General features: G+C 43.8%; 1 protein-coding gene across 2 annotated transcripts in view; it reads right to left on the bottom strand.

Annotated features, from left to right (window-relative positions):
• zbtb16a (zinc finger and BTB domain containing 16a) overlaps positions 1-24900 on the bottom strand; it is a 192640-nt gene that overhangs the window by 677 nt on the left and 167063 nt on the right. The window contains exons 5-6 of one of the 2 annotated variants that reach the window (XM_015976186.3): positions 18436-18606; positions 3377-3547 (exon numbers count right to left, since the gene is read on the bottom strand). In XM_015976186.3, coding sequence (XP_015831672.1) covers positions 3377-3547; positions 18436-18606 — 342 coding nt within the window. The remainder of the gene's footprint in view (positions 1-3376; positions 3548-18435; positions 18607-24900) is intronic. The other variant, XM_015976187.3, reaches the window with a different exon arrangement.

Here is a 24900-nt window from a genome sequence, read left to right as displayed (position 1 = left end):
TCACAATAATTGGAGCTGTAATCAGAAAACCTTGGATCTTCTCGCATCAATAAAGGCCCCATACAACAGAACATACAAAAGGTGTCCTTTTTACCCCTACTTCACACTGGAGGTGTCAGCGGCACGGAAGAGCAGCGGATTGTCACTGACCTCACGCACGTCCCGTGAGGGGTGTGGGACAGCGCAGCACTTATGAGACCCTTCTGGGATCCTTAAGATAGGATCAGGTTCTACTTTTGCTGTGAACCGCTTCTGGGACACGCCGATTTCTGCAGGTAACATAGGGCTAGACAGGAAATAGAACCTCCAGTAAATTTCTAAATAAAAGACTATTGCAGCAACGCAATTTCATTTCTATGTAGATTACATCAATTAAAGTGGCCTAACTGTTATTTACTCCCAGTATCATTCCAGAAGTGCAGCGGTGTGTTTTTCATGGTTCCAATCCTGGCAGTGGAGAGGAACAACATCATATATGACATCAAACAGCGATATCGAATGTGATTTCCTTCTTTTTGGTGCAATGGCGGATGGCATGAACAAATCATAAGCTTTGAAGTCTTGAGGGATTTTGTGATCTTGCAAGTCCAGTGAGGAGCACAGCGGAGAAGCCGCTCTGCAGCGGAGATTCTCCCGATGTGTACTGAAAAGCAGCAAAGCTCGCGAGTAAACCGTTCCACTGCCTTTCCACGCGGTCGATGCCTCCAGTGTGATGTAGGGATTAGTCTCTGCTGAATTCTCACCAAGCCACATAAAAAATGGCGTCCGTAACCAGGATCTCCATCTTCCCCTGACCAAAATGTAAAGTTGTCCTAAAACAACCATTGAGAAAAGTCAATGAAACAATGTGACTTGACTAAAGGAAAAACAAAAACAATCTCATATGTTGGGGTCAAACTTGGGTCTCTGACTAATTTCTTCGCTTCAGATCTAGTTTACGTTCCACTGATTGGTCTGTACCTAAGGTTTACACAATTTTACGCTCTTCTGTGTCTGTTGTGGTGTCTCAAGGTAGTCCAAATGAAAAAAAAAACAGCCAAAACTGCCAAAATGACAACATTTACCATTAATTCTGCAATTATCTTCATTAGCACTGAATATAATGTTGATGCAAAATAACTTTGAGAATCCAAATCTAAATAATTTTAAATAACCAGCTTTAAATATGAAAGAAAATTGTATACCAACCAAAGGCTGATACAACACACAGCTCCTGCCACGTTTAACTCCTGGAGGTGGTATAAATCTAAGTGAGACGTGTGGGGGCTGTTATATTTAACGGCCACATTTCAATTTGGCAACAACGGTCATCCTAAATGTGCCAATGATTTGAGCGATGGCAGGGAATAATCCGCCAGCGCTCAAGCCGACAGACTCAAATTAGACATGTAAATGCTGACCTTTACCAATGGCATTTGAAATGAGCTGTCGGAAGTGATCTGGCCCGGTGCTGGCTGTCACCTTTCATCTGAATCCTCACACGTGTGCATCATCAACACAGCCAACGCGGTACCTCGCTCTGGTTAAGCTGACCTCTGCTCGGAGTTGGGTTATGGGGCTGTTCAGCCAGTAAGCAGCGTGGACTTGTGCGTGATGCTCTCATTGATAAGCAGACTGTAAACAAAGTCCCTCCAAATAACCAGCTAATAATGAATTGCAAATGAGGCCTTGGTATTGATCAGACATTGGCATTTGGGTTGTGTGGAGAAGCGTGGGGTGGGTGGGGGTTAGGCTGCCGATGTCGATGATTCATCAAGCAGCTCCTTTTGTGCGAGGTGGCCTTTGACTGTGAGCTTGTCACTTGCTCTTGTTATCTGTTGTTGCTCTCCAGCTTAACGCAAAGCCCCCCTCCCCCATACAAAAGGAGGAAAGGGTGGACGGAGGGGAGCCAATTATTGGACAGGCTGCCTTGATAGTGTGGCTTAACAGCTGGCTTATTGAATGGGAGATGGAAGGGTGTCCTACGAGTGTGTTTGAGACAAAAAAAAGATGGCGAGAGGGTATAAACCGTTGGCTGTGTGCCACCCTGGCGAGAGCTCGTGGTAGACTATACTCACTCAATCGAGTTTCCAGCATGCACTCGTTCTCCAGGGCACCTAGCCTATCACTGTGTCAACATCTTTATGGGGCTCTAAATATACTCGGATCAATACAAAGTCTTCTGAGACTTTCATCTACTGTATCACAGTAACGCTGATATTCATCTAGCCTGTGACTTGCAATGATCTCGGGGTCCTCTGACAGGTACCAAATTTTATATTAGTGCTACAATTTAAAAGTGTCCATGATACCCAAACAAGCTGGAATGAAACTGATTTCCCCCCATGCACCAGGATTTCTTTATCGTCTTTCTGCAACTACACTTCTTACGCTTATGCTATGAATGCTTATTGTAGTAGTTTACATCCTCTAGAACAAACATGTGTAATGCTCATGAACATTTATGCTTTGTTTAATTCTGCAAGTTCATAAAATGATCAAAATGATCCTGGGTTCTTGGTGAGTAGATTCTGTCGCTGTGCATCCTAACTGAATCCATCTGGCAGTGAGCTGCTGTGCCATGTCAAATATGGTGTTCAATGACCAGAAGAAGTGCAGTTTTTAGGATGCTTCGTAAGAGAACAAAGCTCTGTGAATTAGGCTGTTATGAGGGGAATTCTGTTGCTTTTTTCAGTGTTGGGAGTTTGGTAAAGGCAATTTTAAAGCAGCACAGACTGCAATTACTGGTTTTTGCTTCCTTTCTGCTTCACCAGCAACTCTTCTAATTTTACAAATGCTGGTTGTTTTTGGGCGATGTTTGCTGCTGTCATTTGGTTTTGATTTACAACCTATTAGCATGAATTGATCAAATGTTCCACTCAGCATCTCTACTGGGCCACTCAGAGTTCCTACTCCTGTTCCGGTACTCCAAACCCTAAAACATGGCCCGTTCGGCTGGCCCAGTGAACTGGAGTAATGGGGATGTTCCAGTAAAATCACCCTGAAGTTCCAATAATGGGAACACATCTTTACCAATGTCTCATGACACAACTACTTCCTGAGTGTGAACTTGCACAATCATTTAGAAAAGATGGATTCATCTAAATTTAACAGCTAGAGCACAGATACCCCCAAGCTATATTTCAAAATGAACGCGTATGGTCACACTTTCCAAGACAGAGTTCAAACTTACAAAAATAAACTAGTTTACACTCATTCAATGAAATTTCATGAGACAAATCTAATGAAAAGGAAACGTTAATAATGCCATGCACCTATTTTTGTTATCATCTCATTATAATCTCATCTGTGTTTGCTTTGCTGGTTGATGCACCTAAAACCAAAGAAAGCAGCGAGGGTTTCATGTCACAGTCTGGACTCATTCTGGCTGCAGCACCTGTGTGCACACGGTAGTGGGTTTCCAGCTGGTGCTTGAGGCTGAACTTCTTTCCGCAGCCGTTACATTCATAGGGCTTCTCCCCAGTGTGGATGCGTTTGTGGCCCTTCAGCGTGCTCTCGTCTCGGAAGCAGCTCCCGCAGAATTCACACTCGAATGGATGGTCCCCTGCTGAAAAGTGAGAAGAAAAAAAAAAAGAATTTCACAAAAACTGCTGTTGTGCAGAATGGGAACTTGATCAAATACCGACTCCAGGACAAAGCTAGTAGCCAAGCAGGAAAGAAACAGAAACAGGAGTTTATGCAGCCATCGTTGACAAAGGTGACAAAGATGAACAATTACTATGAACTGATGATCCAAATAGAAGGCTGCATCATTTAGACAATGAAACATGAGGTATTATACTCTAATAGGCAACAATTTTAATACCGCCAGACAAGTCCAACCTCTCTTTTGTCCTCTTTTGAAAATCACCTAAACTGTTGTTGTGTTTGAGGATTAAAACATGTGGGCTGATACGGCTTTTCAACAACCATGAGATGCATTAATGACCATGCAGCTGCTCCCAAAACACAAAGTTTTAAATCTAAAGTAATCAGGTATGTTTTGCAGAGTTTCATCTCTTTTTTTCTTCATTTAACACGAAATAAGAATTTTATATAGCTTTACTTGTATTTAATAAATTTACAACGATGCAAACTAAGTTAAAATTGGATTTGATATATTTTGCATAATTCAATTAAATTAAATTCAATTCAAAAATACTTTATTAATCCCAGAGGGAAACTGATTGCTGTAGTAGCTCAGGATAATAATAATAATAATAATAATAATAATAATAATAATAATAATAATAATAATAATCAAGTCATCAAAGAGTTGTTGTATATTACAATGGCTGTTGGCAGGAAGGATCTCCAGTAGCGGTCAGTGTTGCAGCCAAACTGAAGAAGCCTCTGACTGAAGACACTCTTCCGTTGTCGGACAGTCTTGTGAAGAGAATGCTCAGGGTTGTCCATCATGTTCTTGATTCTCTGGAGAATCCTTCTTTGCATTATCTCCTCCAGTGGTTCCAGTCGTCCCCAGAACAGAACCAGCCTTTTTTATTAGGCTGTTGAGCCTTTTCAGGTCCCTGCTTCTGATGCTGCTACCCCAACAGACGATGGCTGAAGAGATTACACTCTCAACAACAGACTTGTAGAAGATGTGCAGCATCTTGCTACAGACACTGAAGGACCTAAGCGTCCTCAAGAAGTGCAGTCTGCTGTGTCCCTTCTTGTAAACGGCTTCGCTGTTCTTTCTCCAGTCCAGTCTGTTGTCCAGGTGAACTCCAAGGTGTTTGTATTCCTCGACCACCTCCACTTCTTCTCCCATGATGGAAACAGTGTTTGACTCCACCCTGTTTCTTCTGAAGTCTAAAATCATCTCCTTTGTTTTGTTCACGTTCAAGGTCAGATGATTGTTTCCACACCTTGCCACAAAGCGCTCCACCAGCTCTCTGTACTCAGCTTCCCGTCCATCTCTGATACACCCGACAACTGCAGAGTCATGAGTATTTCTGTAGATGACAGGTCTCTGATTTGTACTGGAAGTCTGAGGTGTACAGGGTGAAAAGGAATGGTGAGAGTACAGCGCCCTGTGGTGCTCCAGTGGTACTGATCACCTGGTTTGATGTGCAGTTCTTCAGCCTCACAAACTGTGGTCTGTTTGTCAGGTAGTCTTTAATCCAGGCGATAGTTGAGGCCCCCACCTGTGTCTTCTGGAGTTTCTGGCAAAGTACATCAGGCTGGATTGTGTTAAATGCACTGGAGAAATCAAAGAACATGACCCTGACAGTGCTGCCTGCTTTGTCCAGATGACAGTGGGTTGGTTGAAGCAGCTGGATGATGGCATCTTCAACTCCATCTCCATGGCGATAAGCAAACTGCAGCAGGTCCTGATATGTCCTAGTTTGCTTATTCAGGTGGACCAACAGGAGTCTCTCCAGGACCTTCATGATGTGGGATGTCAGGGCAACCGGTCTGTAGTCGTCATTGACTGATGGGCGAGTTTTCTTTGGAACTGGAACAAGGCAGGATGTCTTCCACAGGACTGGAACCTTCTCCTGGGCCAGGCTGAGGTTGAAGAGGTGCTGCAGAATCCCACAGAGCTGCTCTGCACAGGCCTTCAGTACTCTGGGGCTGACCCCATCTGGACCTGCAGCCTTGTTCCTGTTCAGTCTCTCCAGCTGCCTCTTCACCTGACTTCTAGAGACAGATAGGTGGGAGGGGGAGGTAAATGGGGCAGCAGCATCTCCTGACTTGGTTGAAGACAGATTTATAGAACCAGAAGAGTCCATGACTGCGTTAGAAGACAAAAGAGCTGGCGTGTGACAGGAAAATGTTGGATCAGAGGAGGATGGGATGTCTGATTGGCTGGGGACAGGCGAGGAGGATGCTGGGTTTGTTCCTGAACTGAACCTATTGAAGAACTTGTTCAGTTCATTGGCTGTGTCCAGGCTGCCATCTGTGCAATCCTTCCTCTGCCTGTGGCCTGTGATCTTCTTCATCCCTGACCAGACATTTCTGATATTGTTCCTCTGTAGTTTGTTCTCCAGCTTCTTCCTGTATGCCCCCTTGCTGTCTCTGATCTTGATCTTCAGTTGCTTCTGTATACTCCTCAATAATTCCCTGTCTCCCTCCATGAAGGCTCTTTTTTTCTCATTTAGCAGATTCTTCAGTTCACTGGTGATCCAGGGTTTGTTATTAGCGAAGCGTCTCACTGCTCTGGTGGGCATGATGTTGTCCACACAGAAGTTTATATAGTCAGTGACACATCAAGTCATGGCATTGATGTTCTCTTCATATCCTTGGCAGAGAGTCATCCAATCTGTGGTCTCAAAACAACTCTGCAGGGCTTCTTCAGCATCTTGTGACCATTTTCTCACAGTTCTTCTTGTCACAGGTTGCCTCTGAACAAGTGGTTTCTGAGCAGAGAAAAACAAGATTGTGATCTGATTGTCCCAGAGGAGGTCTTGTTTTGGGCATGTATGCATTCTTTACATTTGCATAACACAAATCCAATGTCTTGTTTTCTCTGGTGGAGCAGCTGACAAACTGTTGAAATGTTGCAAGTGTAGCAGAGAGTGAGGCATGATTAAAATCTCAAGATATAGCCAGAAATGCATTGGGGTGCTGGGTTTGTAGCTTAGCAACAATGGAACTGATGGCATCACATGCACTTTCAGCAATGGCTGAAGGTGGAACATAAACAGTTGCCAAGACAACACTGGTGAACTCTCCTGGCAAATAATATGGGTGAAACTTACTGCCAAGAGTTCAACATCTGGGCCGCAGAGACGACATTTCACTGAAACATGACCTGGATGGCACCATCTGTTGTTGACAAGCACTGCCACTCCACCTCCTTTTCTTTTCCCGCTCCTCTTCAGATCTCTGTCTGCTCGTACAGTCAGGAATCCTGGCAGAGAGACGCTGGAATCGGGGATATGGTCCTGCAGCCACGTCTCACTGAAACACATAACACTGCACTGCCGATACTCTGGCTGAGTCCTTGAAAGGCCATGGAGTTCATCCATCTTGTTGGCCAGTGATCTCACATTGCCCATTATGATGGAAAAAAGAGATGGTTTGAATTTCCTCTTTCTCTGTCTCCGCTTTGCTCCCGTTCGACACCCACGCATTTTGCGTTTTAGCTCATATGGGATTAGTGGCTTCAGTTGAGGTATTATTTCAGCCTTACCAACGTTAATCAGCTGCTCCCGACTGTAAACCAGCTCTTTGCCATGGTTACGCATCATTACAAATGCTTAAAAAGTGAAAAAAAATGAAAAAATAGCAGTAAAAATCCCCCAAGCTTCACAGCACCAGAAACAGAAAAGTAAAATGTCAAAAAAAATACAGTTTTTCTTGAGAAACTAGAAGAAAAAATGTCCAAGAAAAGACAAAACTTACATATAGTCAACAGAGCTACTCCAACATGCTGCCACCCAGAGCAGCGCAGTTCCGGAATGAGCTTATTTGGATCAGATTTTTATTGTAAATTAATTTCAAAATGCGGCATTTGGTACAAGATAAACAGCTGTTAACATCTGTCTGAGCGTAAGATTAATTGTTTAAATATTCAATATGTTGGTAGTCAGAAACCTTTCATTTCAGTTTCCATTTCTGTTCACCTGTCTGAAGCTTCACACTGTGCAAATGTGAAGCTTTTACTTTATTTATGGTGCATAATGACACACCAGCCTCATTTCAGACAGCTTGCCGAGGATGTACAGTATGTGTGCCTTCTGGAAATGAAAATCATAAAGGGCACTGCATTCAGTGCCACAGACTGCAACAGCACAGGTCCCTACCGGGCTGCTGTAATGGATATTCAGATGTCAATGATCAGGGATATTATGATTTGCAGGGAGCCTCTCACCAGCAGGCCGAAGACTAATTGTACTCCCGTGCTGGATGAGGAGGCGCTCCTTGCGTCATTTGCGCCCCTGCGTGTTACAGTCTCCATCCAAGTAACGTGGTGGATATTTATTATGTATTTCACCGCACTGCTGCAGGTTGAAGTCACCATCAATGACCTATGCCTTTCATTATCTGCCTGTCCAAGCAGCAACGTGCCAGGGAATAAATTGCATTTCTCATTATGTGCCGCTGCCACTGCTCCGCTGTTAAAAGATGATTTCTCTTCTGTCCACATTATTTATTTATAATTTTATGTAAGTACATACAGTATACATGTGTGTTGTTGGTTTATTTAGGGCGAGCGAGGAATGGAAGGGGAGTCAAAGTGGAATGTGAAATGCATTCGCCCCGTTGTTGACTCTGATCACATCACGGCTTTGTTATGCTTTAATGATGGAAAACGTTTTCCGAGGGATGTTGTTGGACGGATTCACATTAAAGAGACTCGATGGGGGATAAAAGCTAGACAGGGATCGTGCAGAAGACATGGGTATATAGGGTGGTGTCAGTGGGGGCTGGGTGAAAGAAAAAATCAATAAAAGTGACGGTCTTTATTTGTCTGCATGAAGTTATCAGTCGCTCCCGCTGTAAGACATTCAGCCACAGCAGAGATCACAATCCATCACAGAGCTTGGTGGGCTTGCACGATGCTGCAGGAATAATAATTGAGTTCAGATTCACCTGCCTTTAATTAGGGCCTCCTATCAGAGCGGCGAATGGGATTCTAATGCACAGAGGAGGCCTATGGAGGGTTATTTATGCTTAATGTCCTGTTGCTACGCTAACGTCTATGTAGGGAAAAAAAAAGATTCTTCTGTATTTCTCCTTTTAATTCCAAGGTTGGTGTACACTGGCAATAAACCCAAGTCAGCCACAGCATTAAAACCACAGAAAGGTGACATCATTCAGCCATTCTTGTGGAAAACCTTCACTAAAAACATTCATAAAGATACCTAAGATGGTTCTGGACCAAATATACTTGCATTCTTTGCCACTTTATATTCTGGAATACTGGATAAAAACACCCAAAACACCAAGAACCAGGAATCCTAAGAATGCTCTAGAAATAACTGCTTCCAGCAGTGTTCCACACAAAACCCAAATTATTCCCCCAAAAGTACTCTCCAAAAACTGAGATTGCTAACCATTTAACCCCATATATGATAATCTGTAAAATTACTTCAAGTCTGCTTGAAATTAAATATCAATTTCACCTTCTGTCAATTTATTCTTGGAGTATTTCTTACCTTTAACAAGTAGGATACTGTTAAGTATTTATACCTTTTACTTAGAAACACACTGAGTCATTATATCCTTATAATAACCTGGCCATGTTTAATACAAAATTAGTAATGGGATTACACTTCAAAATGGAACATTACCAACTAATCAGGTCAAAACCACAAAGAAAAGAGAGATTATTTGTGATTATATTGGTGTTTCTAGAAGAGTGCTGAGTGTTTGTCTAAACCTTGAGGGTAGTCTTGTGTGGAGTGCTGTGAGCTCTCTGGCTCCTTTCAGGATTGCATGTGTAATCATGCATGCAGGGGTATACAAATAAAAAATATAAAACATGCACGTACAAACATGAAAATTGTATGTGCACAAGGAAAACGGCATAACAGCATATGTGGGAGGAAAACAGCACTTTGTAAAGGGGGCATTGTAGCACCACAATCACCCTGAAGTATGCTTGTAATGGTGCAGACAAATATAGGTCCCCGAGTACACGGCTGTGGTGATCACCGCTGAATGATCCTGGTACTACTGCTGCTGAGATGGCACCAACTACAGATGTTTTACTCCTGTTCTGGAAGACCCCAGAACATTCTAGAACATCTCTCTTGCCTCCTAAGTCCAACAAAATTGAAAATGCTGACATTCGCACTGGTGAGAGTGGATGAAAAAATCAGAGCTAAACCAAAATACGGCATCGTTTTGTTAAACTTCCAGGTTATTATACAGCTGATTAGAGCTAAAATACAAGATTTTAACAACTTTGCATCAAAACAAAACTTCTGTTGCACCAGTGGACACAATGTCTGAGAAATAAACATGTTTTGGCAAACATTTGTTGCTTCCTGATTGTGTTTTAGCCATAAAACTGATTGACTGAAGATAGAAATTAAAAAGATTGGGTTTGAGTAGGGTCATGGCTACTAGAGATCCACAAACATAGAATTTTATATTGCGCTGCAGTCTGATTCCAGCATGCTTCCTGTTTCAGATCACGAACACAGCTGAGTTGTTTGATTAAGTGATGAACCACCCCTGTAGAAACTAAGAAAGGCTGAGGAGACATTTCAGCTGTTAGATTAAAGTGTTAAAAAGAAGAATGCACAGCGAGGAGGAGCATTTAACTTTTGGTTTCACTAACTGGACACTAGGGGGTGCTAAAAGCAAGCCAAAACTGCAAAGTATCCCTTTAGGCAGATGTTTTTCTTTAATGTTAATATAGATGTAAATACAATTCGGCAGCAAGTCCAGGTCACCCATGAATGTGCCAGACTATTTAAAAATGGGTAAATACTGGCCAGATAAGTCGGCTGACCAATAGATCGGTCTATGTCTAACAGCAATTGTCTGATTCCAACTCAGCTCCCTTTACTAAACAGTAAAGACTCGCATCAGAGCTTCAGATTAACCAACACAATCCCATCATTGCACCGTGAACTCTTAGGCTTCATTTTGTCAAAACATTCTCACGGGTGTTTTAAAGTAATGGGTATGTGTTCTTTGTTCATTCCTAATCTGCAACTATTACTTCCTCTCTCCCTGTAGCGTCTCCCCCCCCCCTTCCCTCTCTCTCTCTGGTGTGACCGCATGGCAGGGACACCACAGATGAGGACCCGGCACAGTGAGGTGGAACCGCAGCGTGCTGAGTGAACCCAAGGGTGCCCCCGAGCATCACCACCTGCGTCTTCCAACCCCCCCCCCCCCAATCACCTCTTTTGACACCCCGAAGGTCTGCCGAGGGTGCCCATGGGCACACGCGGTGTGTTCATTATATACGATAAGAGGCTGTAAATTACCGAGCGACATCGCTGCCAAGACCAGAACTGGCTACAGTCCTCTCTCTTCTGCCCCCCCCCCCCCCACCCCACCCTCTGTCTGGCTGTAGCGCTGTCAAATACAGCTGCGAACACAAAACAGCCCCGCCACAGCAGACCTCACGTTGGCTCGGAGTCTCACACACACACACACACACACACACACACACACACACACACACAGACACACACACACGTGCGCACACACACACACACACACACACACACACACACACACACACACACACACACACACACACACACACACACACACACACACACACACACAACAACAGAATATTAATGAAGGCCTGATCTGTAAAGAGTGTGTGTGTGTGTGTGTGTGTGTGTGTGTGTGTGTGTGTGTGTGTGTGTGTGTCTTCTCTGTGCTGCTTAGGAAGAGGAATAGCACAGCTGCTATGACTGCCACTTCTACGAAGCCGTGCGCTGAATTAGTGCACGAGTGCTGGAACTTATGCTGTGCTGCACATATGCATAAATGACATAGGTCCATGTAAAATGATGCGACTAGCGGTACGCTGAGAACAGGTGATGGAACTTCAGGTGGATGGAGAGAGATTACCACTCAAAGGGAGAAAGAGGGGAGAGACGGTGAGATTAAGATGCTGAAATCAACACCATTAAATCAGTTCCCCCTCTCCTCTTGTCCTAAACGGTGATCCAGAGTCAGAACCGACTGGTTTCAGGAGACAAGACCACAGACAGGTAAAACGAAGCAATAAACGCTCTTATGAAGGTTTTTTCTGCTTTCTGTTGTCAGCTGAGACAACAGCATACTGATTCAACTAATAACTAAGCTGCGTCCTGAAAGCTGTCTCCGGAAGATGAGCTGCCACAGTCGATTCACTAAAACTAGGCTTGAAAACTGGGATTGTGGTATTTACAGGGAATTTGTGTGGAAACTGACTGATTTCTCAGGAAAAACACCTGAGATGGGTTTGTTTGATGCTTGTGTGCCGCTGAAACGGGCAGCTTACGCTAACATCATCAAGGCATGACTACTACTACTTAATGTTGAGTCTCTTTTATTTCAGTGCATCGGGGCTCGATTTAAATCCATTTTGTGCAAAAGACAAAAACCATCAGACACTCACCGCACAAGCCCCTAAAAGCAGCATTTAGAGCAGACGACTCCGCTAATGGAACACAGAAATCCCAGAGCAGATCTGCTTCTCTTAAAAACTTCACTTCCTGCTAATCTCACATGGTCTGTGCTAAGATGACATCTCTTATGCATGCAGACGTTTCTGTAGACGAGAAATAAAAGAAATAAAAGTTGAGCTGTGCTCAAGCTACAACGCGGGCCTCCGTTTATAAAATGTGACGAGTCAGTGCGAGGACGAAATACGGTGACAAACAGAAACACACTTGCAGCCCCAACATGCTTCTGTTGTGCAGTTGAAAGAAACGGAACTGGGTCATCTTTCCGAACGTCATTAGGGAATCTTGTGCTTTTCCAATCGAGGCTCCTAACGGAGTCCTAATCCAGAACAGGCAGGTCTCAAGTCAGGTCTCAAGTCGTAGCTTTGAGTTTCAGATCGTGAAAACTTCAAGTGCTCTCTTCCTCTGCATGGTTCCGTCCTGTAACAAGGCCATTAGTAAGCTGGGACGGTTCGGTATCACAAGATAAAAGTTATTTAAAAACGGAAATTCTATTAAGAATGAAGCAGAGCCGATCATTGGGTCATGGTTGTGAGCTCTTTAGTCGAATTGGAAATCGTCTTTAATTTCTTTCATCTATGAACATTAAACAACTACAAAAATAGACGTTAAAGGGCAAAATTCCTCCAAGGCACAGAAACAGAGAAGATTTGTAAACAGAAAAGAGATCTGGTAAAATATCAGTTAAAAGTGTGGCTGACAGTTAAAATCAGTCACAGACTATATCCATCACCTGTCTCCTGCAGTAGCTTCTGACGGCGAGACTCTAGGATTAGAAATCCTCACAGATACATGTCACAGTGTGAATTAGCATTCATGGACTCACTCATCTTGACTCACGACGTCGTTGGTTAAGCATCCGAAAATCAGCAGTGGACATCTCTAACCATTAGCCATTAGCATTAGCAACGTCACCACACAGCAGAACTCCTCCAGGCTTGTGTTATTTGTGGAGATAAAACGTCAACGTTGCAAATTAGTAGTAGAGTCATATTGCTGTTATCCAATCCAGAGCGAGACGCCCAAATATCAGGAAATAAGAGTCCAGAACCTGCCGTCTGCAGCTCAGCTGGGATGTGGGCAACCTTTAGGCTTGAAAAATGGTCATTCAGGATTGATAAGCTAACAGCTAGTCTGAGAGCAGCCGGTTGCTATCGTTTGAAAACATAAAATTCTAGCTCCAGTCATGCAAACACTACCTTTATGTTGCCATCAGTTTTTCTTTCAAGCATGAAAGTGAACAGTAGCAGCAAACTTCCAGGGGTCACACGGAAGTGAGCCCGCATGAGACCGACATGCAAGATCTGGAGACTGGAGCTGATTTTAAAGGTCTGCAAGTTGGTCTTTGCTGCTCTTGACCTGTGTGTGTGTGTGTGTGTGTGTGTGTGTGTGTGTGTGTGTGAACTCTATTTCTCAGAACAGAGTCCACTCAGGCAGCTATAGTTAAGCATGAGTTATTTATCCGTTTGGAACAAGAGCAGCTGTAAAATCTCATTAAAAGTAAAACGTCGTCAGGTCTTATTTTGGAAGGTGAACAGACGCCGGTGTCTACTCACAAACAGGGGCGGATGCAAAAAGACCCACTGAGCCTCTGCAGGTTTTTGTAAGGGGGGTAAATTAGGACCTATTTCTGGCCATGTGAGCTGCTGACGTTTTAATCCCCCGACAAAAGGCTCAGCATCATTGTTAAATGCCTGCTTCGTTGTGACTGAAGTCATGCTCACGGTGGGACGGGTTCAGACTGGCTGCAAAGTCTCATCTGTGGCTCGGCCGACGGGCTGAGGTGACATTTGCGTCGCCAGGGATGGCAGGTGCATCAGAGACGCTGCGTGTGCCCTCCCTGGCGTCTGGTGGAGAGAGCAGATGTGTGCGACTGTACAGTCGGCTCAAGCAGCCCCCCCCCACCTCTCCAAAGCCCCACAGCTCCCACCACCATCACACACTAATGGTGTATTCGGCTGACTTGTAAATAGGGCCGACCGCTCTCGTCTCACCGCCTTTCGTTTCAAACATTTATCTGTGAGCTGGTGAGCTAAAGCGGCTCTGACAGTGAGACTGTTATTTAAGGTCGCAGACGGGCGGGGGGCGAGAGGCTGAGAGACGGGGGAACAAGAAGAGAGCTCGTTCCTTGCCGGTGAAATGGGATTCATTTCCATGTGTTCATATTCTGTCATGGCGACGTTTTTCCCTCTCCACTCTGAAAAGTCGCATCTGTCAGGCTACCTTTGCACCCTCGGAAAATAAAAAGTATAAGAGCCCGGCCTTGTCCTTGAGAGACAGCACTGAGAGAATTATAGAAGAGCGGCTGAGGAAAAACAAAATAGTGGCTGTAAATAATCTTCTGGCTGCTGCAGGATGCATTCTGTGTTGACCTGGATTCATGCCGTTTATTCAGTTCAGCTCAATTTGCCAAAATAAAACACGTCTGTGTCATACAGCTGGTACACGGCAGTCCCTGTCCTCTGTATCCAACTCAGTTTTAAATGACAGACTATTCTTTTATTCACAGAGGAAAAGGTTGGAAGGCTGAAATAAACTGTTGAAGGGACTTTGAGGCATCGCTAATGTAGCCTCAGGGCCACATCCGTACACACAGTTACCCTACCAAACACCAGCGTTACCAAAAGCGAAGGTCTTTTTAATTTTGGGGGAACCTTTTTACGGTTCTTTAATTACACGTCTGTGAGGTGACAGCTCCGGTAAATCAAAAGGAATGTTGTATTTTTATGAGCTCCGACCTCCTTTTGAGTTCCTCCCAACTAAGAAGGGCAAGCTGGAAAGAACTAATCTATTTCAAAGGACTCACCATCTTTTATGAAAAATGCAAATCGAATGTTTAAACAAACAGAGAGAAGCTGTCTCTGCACAGAAACCACGGCGTGTGTTTAAAGAACATTTTTTAAAATGGTTGTTTTGACTGTAGGAGCCATTTCTCTGAGAACAACTCTCCACCCGTCTGCTGCTCAGAAGTCAGCGCACATTTCCTCCAGAAGCTTGTGACAGGATGGCGACAATAATGAGATCCTCCTGGGCAGAGTCGGTGCATTCATGTTAAACTTATCTCCACAATTTGGTGATGTCACATAAGGAGGGAGACACTGAAATCCGTCGTGTTACACTTTACTCATCAAGCAAACTGATGATAATTTCCATTTTGTTGGTCGATGCCATGAATGCAACATTTTTGGCAGCGTTTTATTCCCTCCACATACCAGAAGTTAATGGAAGAAGATAAGAAAAATGGTGAAAAATAACACGTTTACCCAGAGTCGCGTCCATGCAGCAGCAGCTATGAGAAACATTGGTCACACTGATGTCTTGTAGTCAGAAACGCAGTCGTTTAAGGTTTGTAAAATGCACTTTTACAGAAATCTGGGCTACCTCGGTGTCACACCTTTCTATTATTTTGTAGAAAAGGAACTCTACAGCCAATACACTCAGTCTACTTGGTTAAATACCACTGTAGGACACAAGTAATTGAAGAAAGCCACAAAGGAATTGAAAGGTTGAAGCCAAGGCTCTTGCTGCTCTGAATCGTTGCGTACCTATAGCTCAGTAGCAGTGTGTGGAAGCTGCTCTCATTAAACATGTCTGCTATGACACAAGGGAACTGCCTATCGTGCCAGGATGAGCTGGTTTAGCTGGTTTGGTCTGCTTAGTCCATTATAAGTATTCAAATGAACACTCGTTTGTTTCCCTTCTGCAAATAAGCAGATTTACAGATAAATTATATTATAATAATATTCAGATAAATACACACACCTACCACGTACACCTTTACCAACTGCAGCCCGTGCTGTGCATTTTTGTCTTTTTCCACATTTTATTTTAAACTTAGTTTGTTTTCCAGCTTCCATCAAGTGTCTTAAAGTGATTCTAGGAAACTTTTTCAGATTTAAAATCCTTTTCTAGAGACAGCTTGTGCTAAAATGAGCCTTTACAGCGTTAATTAAATGTCACTCAGACCCCCACCACCCTCTCTGGCCAGAATACTGCTTTTGCAACTTCAGAGTGTCCGTCTGGTCTGTTAGACGGCAGCACGATTCCTGCAAGGTTCAGATCATGAACACAACTGATTTGTTTAATTCAGTGATGAATCACTCCGGTAGACACTAATGAAGGCTGGGAGACATTTCAGCTGTTAGAGTAAGGAGTTAAAAAGACGAACACACAGCGAGGAGAAAAGTTTTTCGTTTGGTTCTACTAAACAGACACTAGGAGGCGCTGAAAGCAAGCCAAAACAGACTAATCTCCATTTAATTATTCATCTCCCCAAAGCAGGCACACCTCAATGTGCCATGTAGTAGGTGGAACTAACAGAACACAGAAATTCTGTTAGGTGTGTCATTTTTAACATTACAATCACATAAAATGAGGACAAATAAAACACATTTTACTGCTGTGGCAACATATATGATGTCAACTCCATTAAAATAAACCGACAGTGAGTGTGTGTGAATGAGGGAATGAGTGACAGAGAGAGAGAGAGAGAGAGAGAGAGAGAGAGAGAGAGAGAGAGAGAGAGAGAGAGAGGTAAAAGGAGATCAGAGCCTTCTAGCAAGCTACTTCCTGTAGCAGGGTGCTAGCTGATAGCACCCTGCTACAGGAAGTAGCAGGGTGCTAGCTGATAGCACCCTGCTACTTCCTGTAGCAGGGTGCTATCAGCTAGCACCCCAGAGGTATTAAAGAGCTAATTGCAGGTTAGAGACTCCCGTGTTTAGAGAACCATAATAGAAACTCGTTTTAAACGTTTTTTTTACACAAACATAAATTATTTAGGCTTTAAGAGTCATTTTTGTGAGAATTTTTTATTTTTTTGCCAAACCAAGTGACGTCAGCTGAGGGAGTCCTGTTAGCTTAATCCAATGAAGAATCTGGACTCTAATGCGGCGCTGACACAGAGGAAACTTTAAATGTTTATAGTTCTACTTCTGATGGACCAGAACCATGAAGTTCTGAGTTTGCTGCTCGCCCCGGAGAGCAGAGACCAACCAGAGGGAGAAACCATCGACCAAAGCAGAGAGATTAAGGAGGAGCAGCGGGTGAGGTCACGATGCTAGCTTAAACTGGTGTGCTAGTATTAGAATATAGTACAGATTACTATCGTGTACCGGACAGTTAACATAGTATTGGTCAGTTAATATGATAGTAATACTAATGAGCGCCTGCCAGCTGTCTCATACTCGCTAATATCCGTTCACCTAGTTTAGCTTAGAGAGAGAGACGCCTGTGATCCGGTTCTGGAGCTCATGTGGGCTTCTGTGAGCTGGACCCGACCCAAACACCAGCAAGCCAGTCCAGTTGGTACTTTTAAAAGCTGCACATGATCCTCTCCAGGTTGTCCAGGCGGTGGTTCTGCTCCGGTTCCAACTCAGAACCCAATTGGCCCGCTGAGCCGCGCATCTCCTCTGGTGGTCGGTTCTGACCTGGTTCTGATGGTGATCTGAGCTCCAGAAATCCACATTTAATTTTTTAAACCCCACCACGGGGTCTCCGGAGCCCAGCGCGGACCTTTCTGACCCGGTACCGACCGATGCGGGCTACAGAAGTCCGTCGTTTCCTCAGGCACGGAGATAGAGAGGTTGTTTCTCTGATCTGGAAACCCGGGGACTCGATGTCCAGACGGGCTGGCGTCGGTGCAGCCTTCACACACACTCTAGTTTACCAACATGAGCACAACCAACACCAGTGAACACACACTGACTGGATCACATGACCTCTCTACCCTAAACTAGCCGCTCTCCACGCCGAGCGGAGGCAGCCGAGCGTCCGACTCCCTCTGGTTACGTCAGAGGTTCACGTTTAGAAACACGAGCCTTTTAGTCGCTTTGCTGAGAAAAAACACTTTCTACTAGAAAACTGCTGTTGTGTATTTAAAGTGAAATATCCACGATAACCATTTCAAACAGGATGTTTTTGGACAGCATTTTATATGAATTAGAAAAAATTAACCTGCAGTTTGCTCTTTAAACTCAGCGATGGTGATTTTCTCAACAAGTCTCCAGTTCTCCCTAGCAACCATGTGTGATTGGCTGTTTAACAGCAGCTCAGGGCTGGGAGTGATGTTAGTGAGTTTGTTGGGGACATGCACTGTTTAATGAGAGAGTGGTGAAAAGCAACAGTGACACATTGAAAGTAAGTAAAGGTATATTGTGCATATTTTTACATCACAGACTCTGGATGAGCTGTCGCTGCTCGTGTCGTAGAAAGAAAGGCCCGTTGTTTAGCTGAAGCAGACGGATTCAAGAAAAAGATCACGTGTAACATCTTCTGTGGACAACCAGCAGACCAAGTTGAAAAACCACATTTCTGATAGTTGGAGGAGACCAAACCGTGAGGCCGGATGACGGGCGAGGCCACTGACCTGTGTGCGAGCGGAGGTGGCGTTTGAGTGCGGTGTGGCTGGGGAAGGTCCGGTTGCACTCGCTGCAGATGTAGCTGCGGACGCCGGCGTGCACTTCCATGTGCTGCTGCAGTGCTGTCTGGGTCTGGAAACGTTTGCCACACAGTAGACAAAAGATGGCCATGTCTGACCCTGCACAGGAAAGGAGGACGACAAAGGTTAATTAGAGGTAGATGCTGGGCGACAGTCTGATAGCTTTCTTTTTATCTTCCTGTTTCAACAATCACAACTTCTGAGAGGAAAACGTCGCTCTGGAACGAGCCAAGGTTGCTAAATCTCCCAGCAGCGTGTTGCTACCGAGCCACAGTGATAACTAACTGAATCACACGAGGTTGTGTGTGCGCTCGCAGCGATCAAGCCACAGGATATTCAACAGTGCATGCAGAGGCAGACTTTAAATCTCACTCACTTCCTCTGCAGACTCACACGAAGCATCCTGTATTTATAGGATTAAAGTTGTACACAATTCTCATGTTTCAGGGGGGGGGGGTGCAGAGATAAAGATCTCCTATGCAATACTTCAATCGAGTCTCGACTCCAAGCGAGCACGGTGCATTTTTCTCCAGCAGAGATGAAGAGCACACAAACAGTCACAGACACTCACGCAGGGCTGCACTCCGCCTTCAACACACTCCCCTCACACTTTTTCAATTACCAGGCTGGGGGAGAACTCTGGGGAAGGACCGAGTGTTTGGAGCTCAGTTTCTATTTCATCAGTCAATAACACATCTTTGGGCCAGCGCTGACACTAATTTAAAAATCTATGAAGAGCAGCACCGCCTCATGTTCATAACCACTGGAGGAGGAGGAGGAGGAGGAGGAGGAGGAGGAGGGCTCACACCAGACCAAGCACTGTCTCCACAGCTCTACATGCTGAAGAACGCAAATGATGAGGGTAGATGTCATAGGAGGAGGGGTGGCAGCAGGTAAATACGGGAGTTTTAGTTTGTGAGGAAGACTCAAATCTTGCAGGACTTCATATCTTCTCTAAGTAAAGGAGGCTGCATGAGTGGAACATCTTTAGGTCCTCTGTGTTTGAAAAGCTTCCAACAGATCCAGCGACTCGGTCTCATACAGGCAACACGGTGGTGCAGATATTATTTAACAGCACCTGATCAAACGGTGTTCAGAATATTTCTCACAGCATGATGCAGGACTACTGGTCAGAAGCCAAACCACCGTTTTTCCAACTTGTTCATCTTTAGTCTGAAAGAGTTTTCCAAACTGAGATTTTTAGCTGTGATCATAAACTCCATCCACAATATTCCAAATAAAGAGGATTTTCAGCTGCGGTTGCACTTCTCGGTTAGTGTGAAAACTGTTTGGGACGTTCAGAAGAGCGTGGCCGCCACTACTTTGTGCCTTAAACACAAAAACAGAGCCAGTTTTAGACTTTTGTCTCTATTTTGTTAGACCATAACAGAGATGGGAAATGTGGCGTCAGCAAGTCAACTCCACTTGAAATCACCTGGTTTAGTCGCTGAACTGAAGAAACACACGGCATGGAGAAGACCTGTTGATGCCACAATTCCACATGTCTGGACCTCAGTCGTGTGTGAAATGGTGAATAACTGAAAGGAAATTTTAAATAATATTGGATAAATCAGAATTTTGGGCCAATTCTCAAAGACTGAGTTTAGTTTATTCAACACTATTGATGCGGTCTCTAGCATAAACAGATGCCTCGGGAAAACCGCTCCAGAAGAACGTGAGCCAGTTCAGTGGGGAGCAGAACACGACGGGATTCGGAGTCTTATTTCCTGATTATCTGACATCTCGCCTCTGATTGGCTAACAGCAACTCAACTCTACCACTGTGTTTGCTTTGTGATGTTGATGTTTTATCCTCACAAATAACACGAGCATGAAGGAGTTCTGTCCTGTTGTGGCGTTGCTAATGCTAAAGGCGAGCTTCTATAAGCCGAGACACCCTCTGCTCTTTCCTGGACACTAGGGTGTTTCTCAATGTCAAGGCGCCTGGCTGAGCAAGACATCGCCTTGCTGACGAGGACACAGTCCTTCTTTGGTTGAAAAAACTGGGGCAGGGCCGAGGCATCATCCCTCCTTGTCCCGAGTTAAGATGGGCGAGTCCATGAACTTCTCATCTCAGCATTGCCTCTCTTTTCTATCAGCAGGTAAGGACTATTTTCACATCTAGACTGCATTTTTAACTCCGTGTCTGATCAGACTTAACCTAAGTAAAAGAAAAAAAACGGTTTCTCTTCAATAAAAAAACATTCTAATTATTTTTTAAATATTAAAAATGATTAATGTAGTATTTCTTGCCACCTATTAGAGCAGAAAACATTTCTAGAGGCGTACGCGAGGCCCAAATGTGCTGACTGATTTAATCTTTCAAAAATGTAGAAATTTATTTTCTGATGACCATGTTTCAGTCTCACTGAAGAGATTGATGTAATATTCCAGGTTAAGATTTAATGACCAGATTTTGTAGGCTTGATAAAAAAATAACAATCTCCCTAAAAAGTACAGTATAAATGTAAATTATGATAAGTTGGTAAATTACTTTAATAAAATAAAAAACTCTTATTAAAAAGGCCCCCAAACGACTAAGTAACATTAGTTTTACTACATTTTCCATTAATTATTCCATTAATGCTACTTTTAATTTTTAATATTAGAACACTTATCATGACTTATCATGTCCCCAACATTTCTTCTTTTTATGTTTCATAAACCGATATTGAAGACATCCCACTGCTACATGTAATCCTTGTATGTGCAGTGATTTCATGTGAATGCTCATGACTGTGCAGCTGAACGCTGAGAGGAAATGTTTGGACCCTGTCACGAGTTCTTTGGTATCTGATCGTTTCTGTCGGGTCCAGCTGTCAGTAAATGACAGGTCACAGGTAACTCCAGGCAAATTTCTTATTGGTCACATTTAAGACTTAAAAAAACCACTGCTGTCGTTTGTGTCAGCACTCGAGAATACGTGACAGGAAGGGTGAGAGGAATGTATGGTGCAGAGAGGGGGAAGAGCGTGGTGGAATCACTAAGGCTTTGGCCACATTTGGGCGAATTAGAGGAGAAAAAGGTCCTGGAATGTAAAAGGTCAGCACCTCTGACCTCTGGGCGGAAATATGAAACCCAGATATAAACACACCCTTCACACACACACAGGAAAACACAGCTTGGAAACAAAGAGTGGAAGCACCACACAGAAATAGACAAGCCCTTTGAAGTCAGGGCAGGTAGCAGTGGCGCGACTCATTAAGCTGAATGCTGTATGTGTCTGCAAGTGTGCATCAAAGAAGTGTGAGAAGCGCTGCTTTGGTCAAAGATCCAACGAAAAGAGCAACACGGGGAATGTGACAGAGAGGAAGAGTAGAACAAAAGTGGAAAAAAATCATCAGTATTTGCTTTTGTGTGACAAATCTAAACACTTGCTGACTTTTAAAATTATTACAAAGCTCTCAATTTACCGGTCCGTCTACGTTCCCGCCCCCACCGATGGTCATGAGCTTTGGGTAGTGACTGAAAGAACGAGATCACAGATTCAAGTGGCCCAAATCAGTTATCTCCACAGGGGGTCTGGGCTCCTGGGTGTTCCTTTAGGCCAGCGGTACTCAATAGGCGGTTCGCGGGCCCCCTCTTTGGGGCCCCGCAGGCACCCCCCTGGTCCGACGGCCAACCGGGAGGGGGAGAAACGGCAGTGATGTGCACGCATTGCGCTGTTATATTGCAGGCTAGTGTAACAAACCGCCAGCACAAATGCTGCCTGGCAGAATGTGGGCGGAGCCGCAAACAAATACACACACACAGGCTTACAATGACATTGTGACATCATAATGTACCAGCTAACGTCATAGCGTACCTCTTAGCCAATAGCGATGGCAGATTTAAATTCAAATGCAGTGCAGAGTTTTTAGCTGAAGAGGGCCCAACACTGACAGTTTTAGGCAGAATATTTAACTAAGATGCACTAAAGTGCCAAAATATTGACTACACATGTCTACAGCACGATTAGACACTCATTTATATAGTTTATTAGTGAAAAAATGTTGATTTGGGGGTGACTTGCTCTTTAACTTTTCCCAAAAAGTCATGGCTAAAACAAAACAAACCAGAGCGAGCACACTTCACCAGACAGGCCTGAAAGCAAATACCCTTAAAATGCAGATGCAACACAAAAAACTTATGATGCATCTTTTTGTTGATTGCACCAGCAATGATTGCACGATCCAGGATTTAAATAGTTTCTTCTTTAAAATCCGTGGCTGATGTTTAATTAATGATTTTGATGCAGGGAATTTCTTGCTATCATGTGAACTTCTGTTGCGCCACCAGCAGTCTGCGGTAAAGGGCTAATCTCCATTACTGTTACATAAAATTAAGTGGTGCAAAGTATACAGTCAGTACGGGAAATAAGTGTGTGTTCCAGGAAAGTGAGTTAAGGTGTTGTCAGCGCCTGATAGATAAAGAGAGTGGTGGTGAGAAAAAAGAGAGAGAAGGTGGGAGAAAAGTAGTTGAACCAGGAGGTCCATTACTGTGTAAAATTGAGTCGGCCGAAAGTGACACCTGAAAGGAGGACCTAGAGGGGCCAGAGCGGTGGAGCTTTGTAGTCGCAGTCCTGTTTGGCTGTTTTGGAATAATTTATCTCCTCCAACCAGACTCTTTCCACCTTTCATGCTACCTATTTATAAGGCCTTTGCAGTTTGCGTGTGTGGCTGTGGCTGTGCAGGCGGTATCTTAATAGGCCTGAAGTGGCAGGGCAGCTGTTATTTAAGTGGGGATGGACGGAGGCAGGTAATGGAGAGGAATACTCCCTGAAGAGAGGTGACAGAAGCTGGATGGGTGAGGACCAGAGAAATGGCCCCAGGCCAGAGGCTGGTCATTGAGGTGAGTCTTTTTTATGAGTTTGACATGCAACACGGTAACCAACACAGCCAATGGGAAGTCGTTTATAACACCATGATTATTTATGGAAAACAGACTATTTCTGTGCTATTTGCACCAACAACAGATGTGCACACACTACATTTGGCAATGTTTAAATTGCTAACGAAAGCAGTCACACTTTAGTGAGTCATTGCTTTATGTATGAAAATATGCTGGACATTACAACAACAATCAGTGGCGGACCTAGGGTTTTTCTGAGTATGGGGCCATCAAGAAGCCATAGGGGGGGGGGGGGGGGGGGGCAAGCATTAGTCTAACATCCTTACATAAAATTTCATGCTGGAAATTTCGATTTGGCTCATTAGCACCACTAGTGCTTGGACTTGGAATTGCATCCACCTAAAATGAATCATCGCGGCAAGAACAGATGAGTGACAGGAGAGGGACAGTTCAATGACGCAATGATGCTTCTGCTAGCTTTGTCCCCACCTTGATGCCATTTCTCATTGATCATTTACTTACTAGGGACTTACTGCATAGTTTGATCAAGATTTGGTATTATATCAATACGGTAGATTACGATTCAGTGTTTGCCAATATCCCAAATTCTGTCGTAATGGTATTTCGATTTGAGTTGATTTAGGATCAATGATCGATATGGAATGTTATTACATGTGATTGAACATAACCATTTTCATGGGGAGAGATTATTTTATTACCATTTCCTCACAGCTTGCTATGACTCCGTTAGCAGCGTCGGGGATGTGCAGGAACAGGTGGAAAAAGGGAAGCGGAACTTCAGAATAAAGAAATTAGAAAAATAAAAGTGCATTTGATAACCAGTTATATTAATTTTTGCATTTTGGATTGATGACCATTTAATTGACGTATTCATGTATTTTTAGTCATCTATTATTTTTATTTTATTATTATATTTTTTTACCGTGTCCTGTCTGGCTGTGAAGCAAACAGAACTGATGTCTGAATGCTGGTAACAAGCCTTACAGATTTACTCTCAGGTGGAGCATCAAAGCGTCTGCTTTCAATGTCACGCCTGATACTTAAAACTTTATTGTTGTTGTTTTTGAATGCTTTGTAATTCTGACCAGACACGGAGACAGAGGTGAAAGAGAAAGGAAGAGACAAAAGGTGGCGAGAAGGGGGGTCCACAAAAATAAACAATAATGAACAAGAGTCTGCTTCTAGATCTGCAGAAAGAGACAAAAAGAAGCAAAAGGGCAAAAAAAAGGGACACAACAACAATACAACAAGATCTAGCTATCACTGCGTCAACTAGTCCTCTATTATTGACAATAGTCGGGATTGTCTTAATGAGTTTTTCAGGTTGACTCATCGGAATGAAATTTAACATTAATAGTTAGAAGTCAATTTTACTCATGCCTTTCAAACACTTGCTGTGGTCTCTGGTAGGAATGAGTGTCTTGTAGTTTATTTTCTGGGGAAAAAAGTTCCAATGCACCTCTTTATAGGACGAAGAAGTCAGCTGGAGGAGGGAGTAGCAAAACACGGCAAAGTGTGGAGTCTTGTTTCCTGATATTTGGAC

Source organism: Nothobranchius furzeri, chromosome 10 (assembly GCF_043380555.1).
Source record: "Nothobranchius furzeri strain GRZ-AD chromosome 10, NfurGRZ-RIMD1, whole genome shotgun sequence".
NCBI classification, from domain to species: domain Eukaryota; kingdom Metazoa; phylum Chordata; class Actinopteri; order Cyprinodontiformes; family Nothobranchiidae; genus Nothobranchius; species Nothobranchius furzeri.
This window is presented reverse-complemented; position numbering and strand designations above follow the sequence as displayed.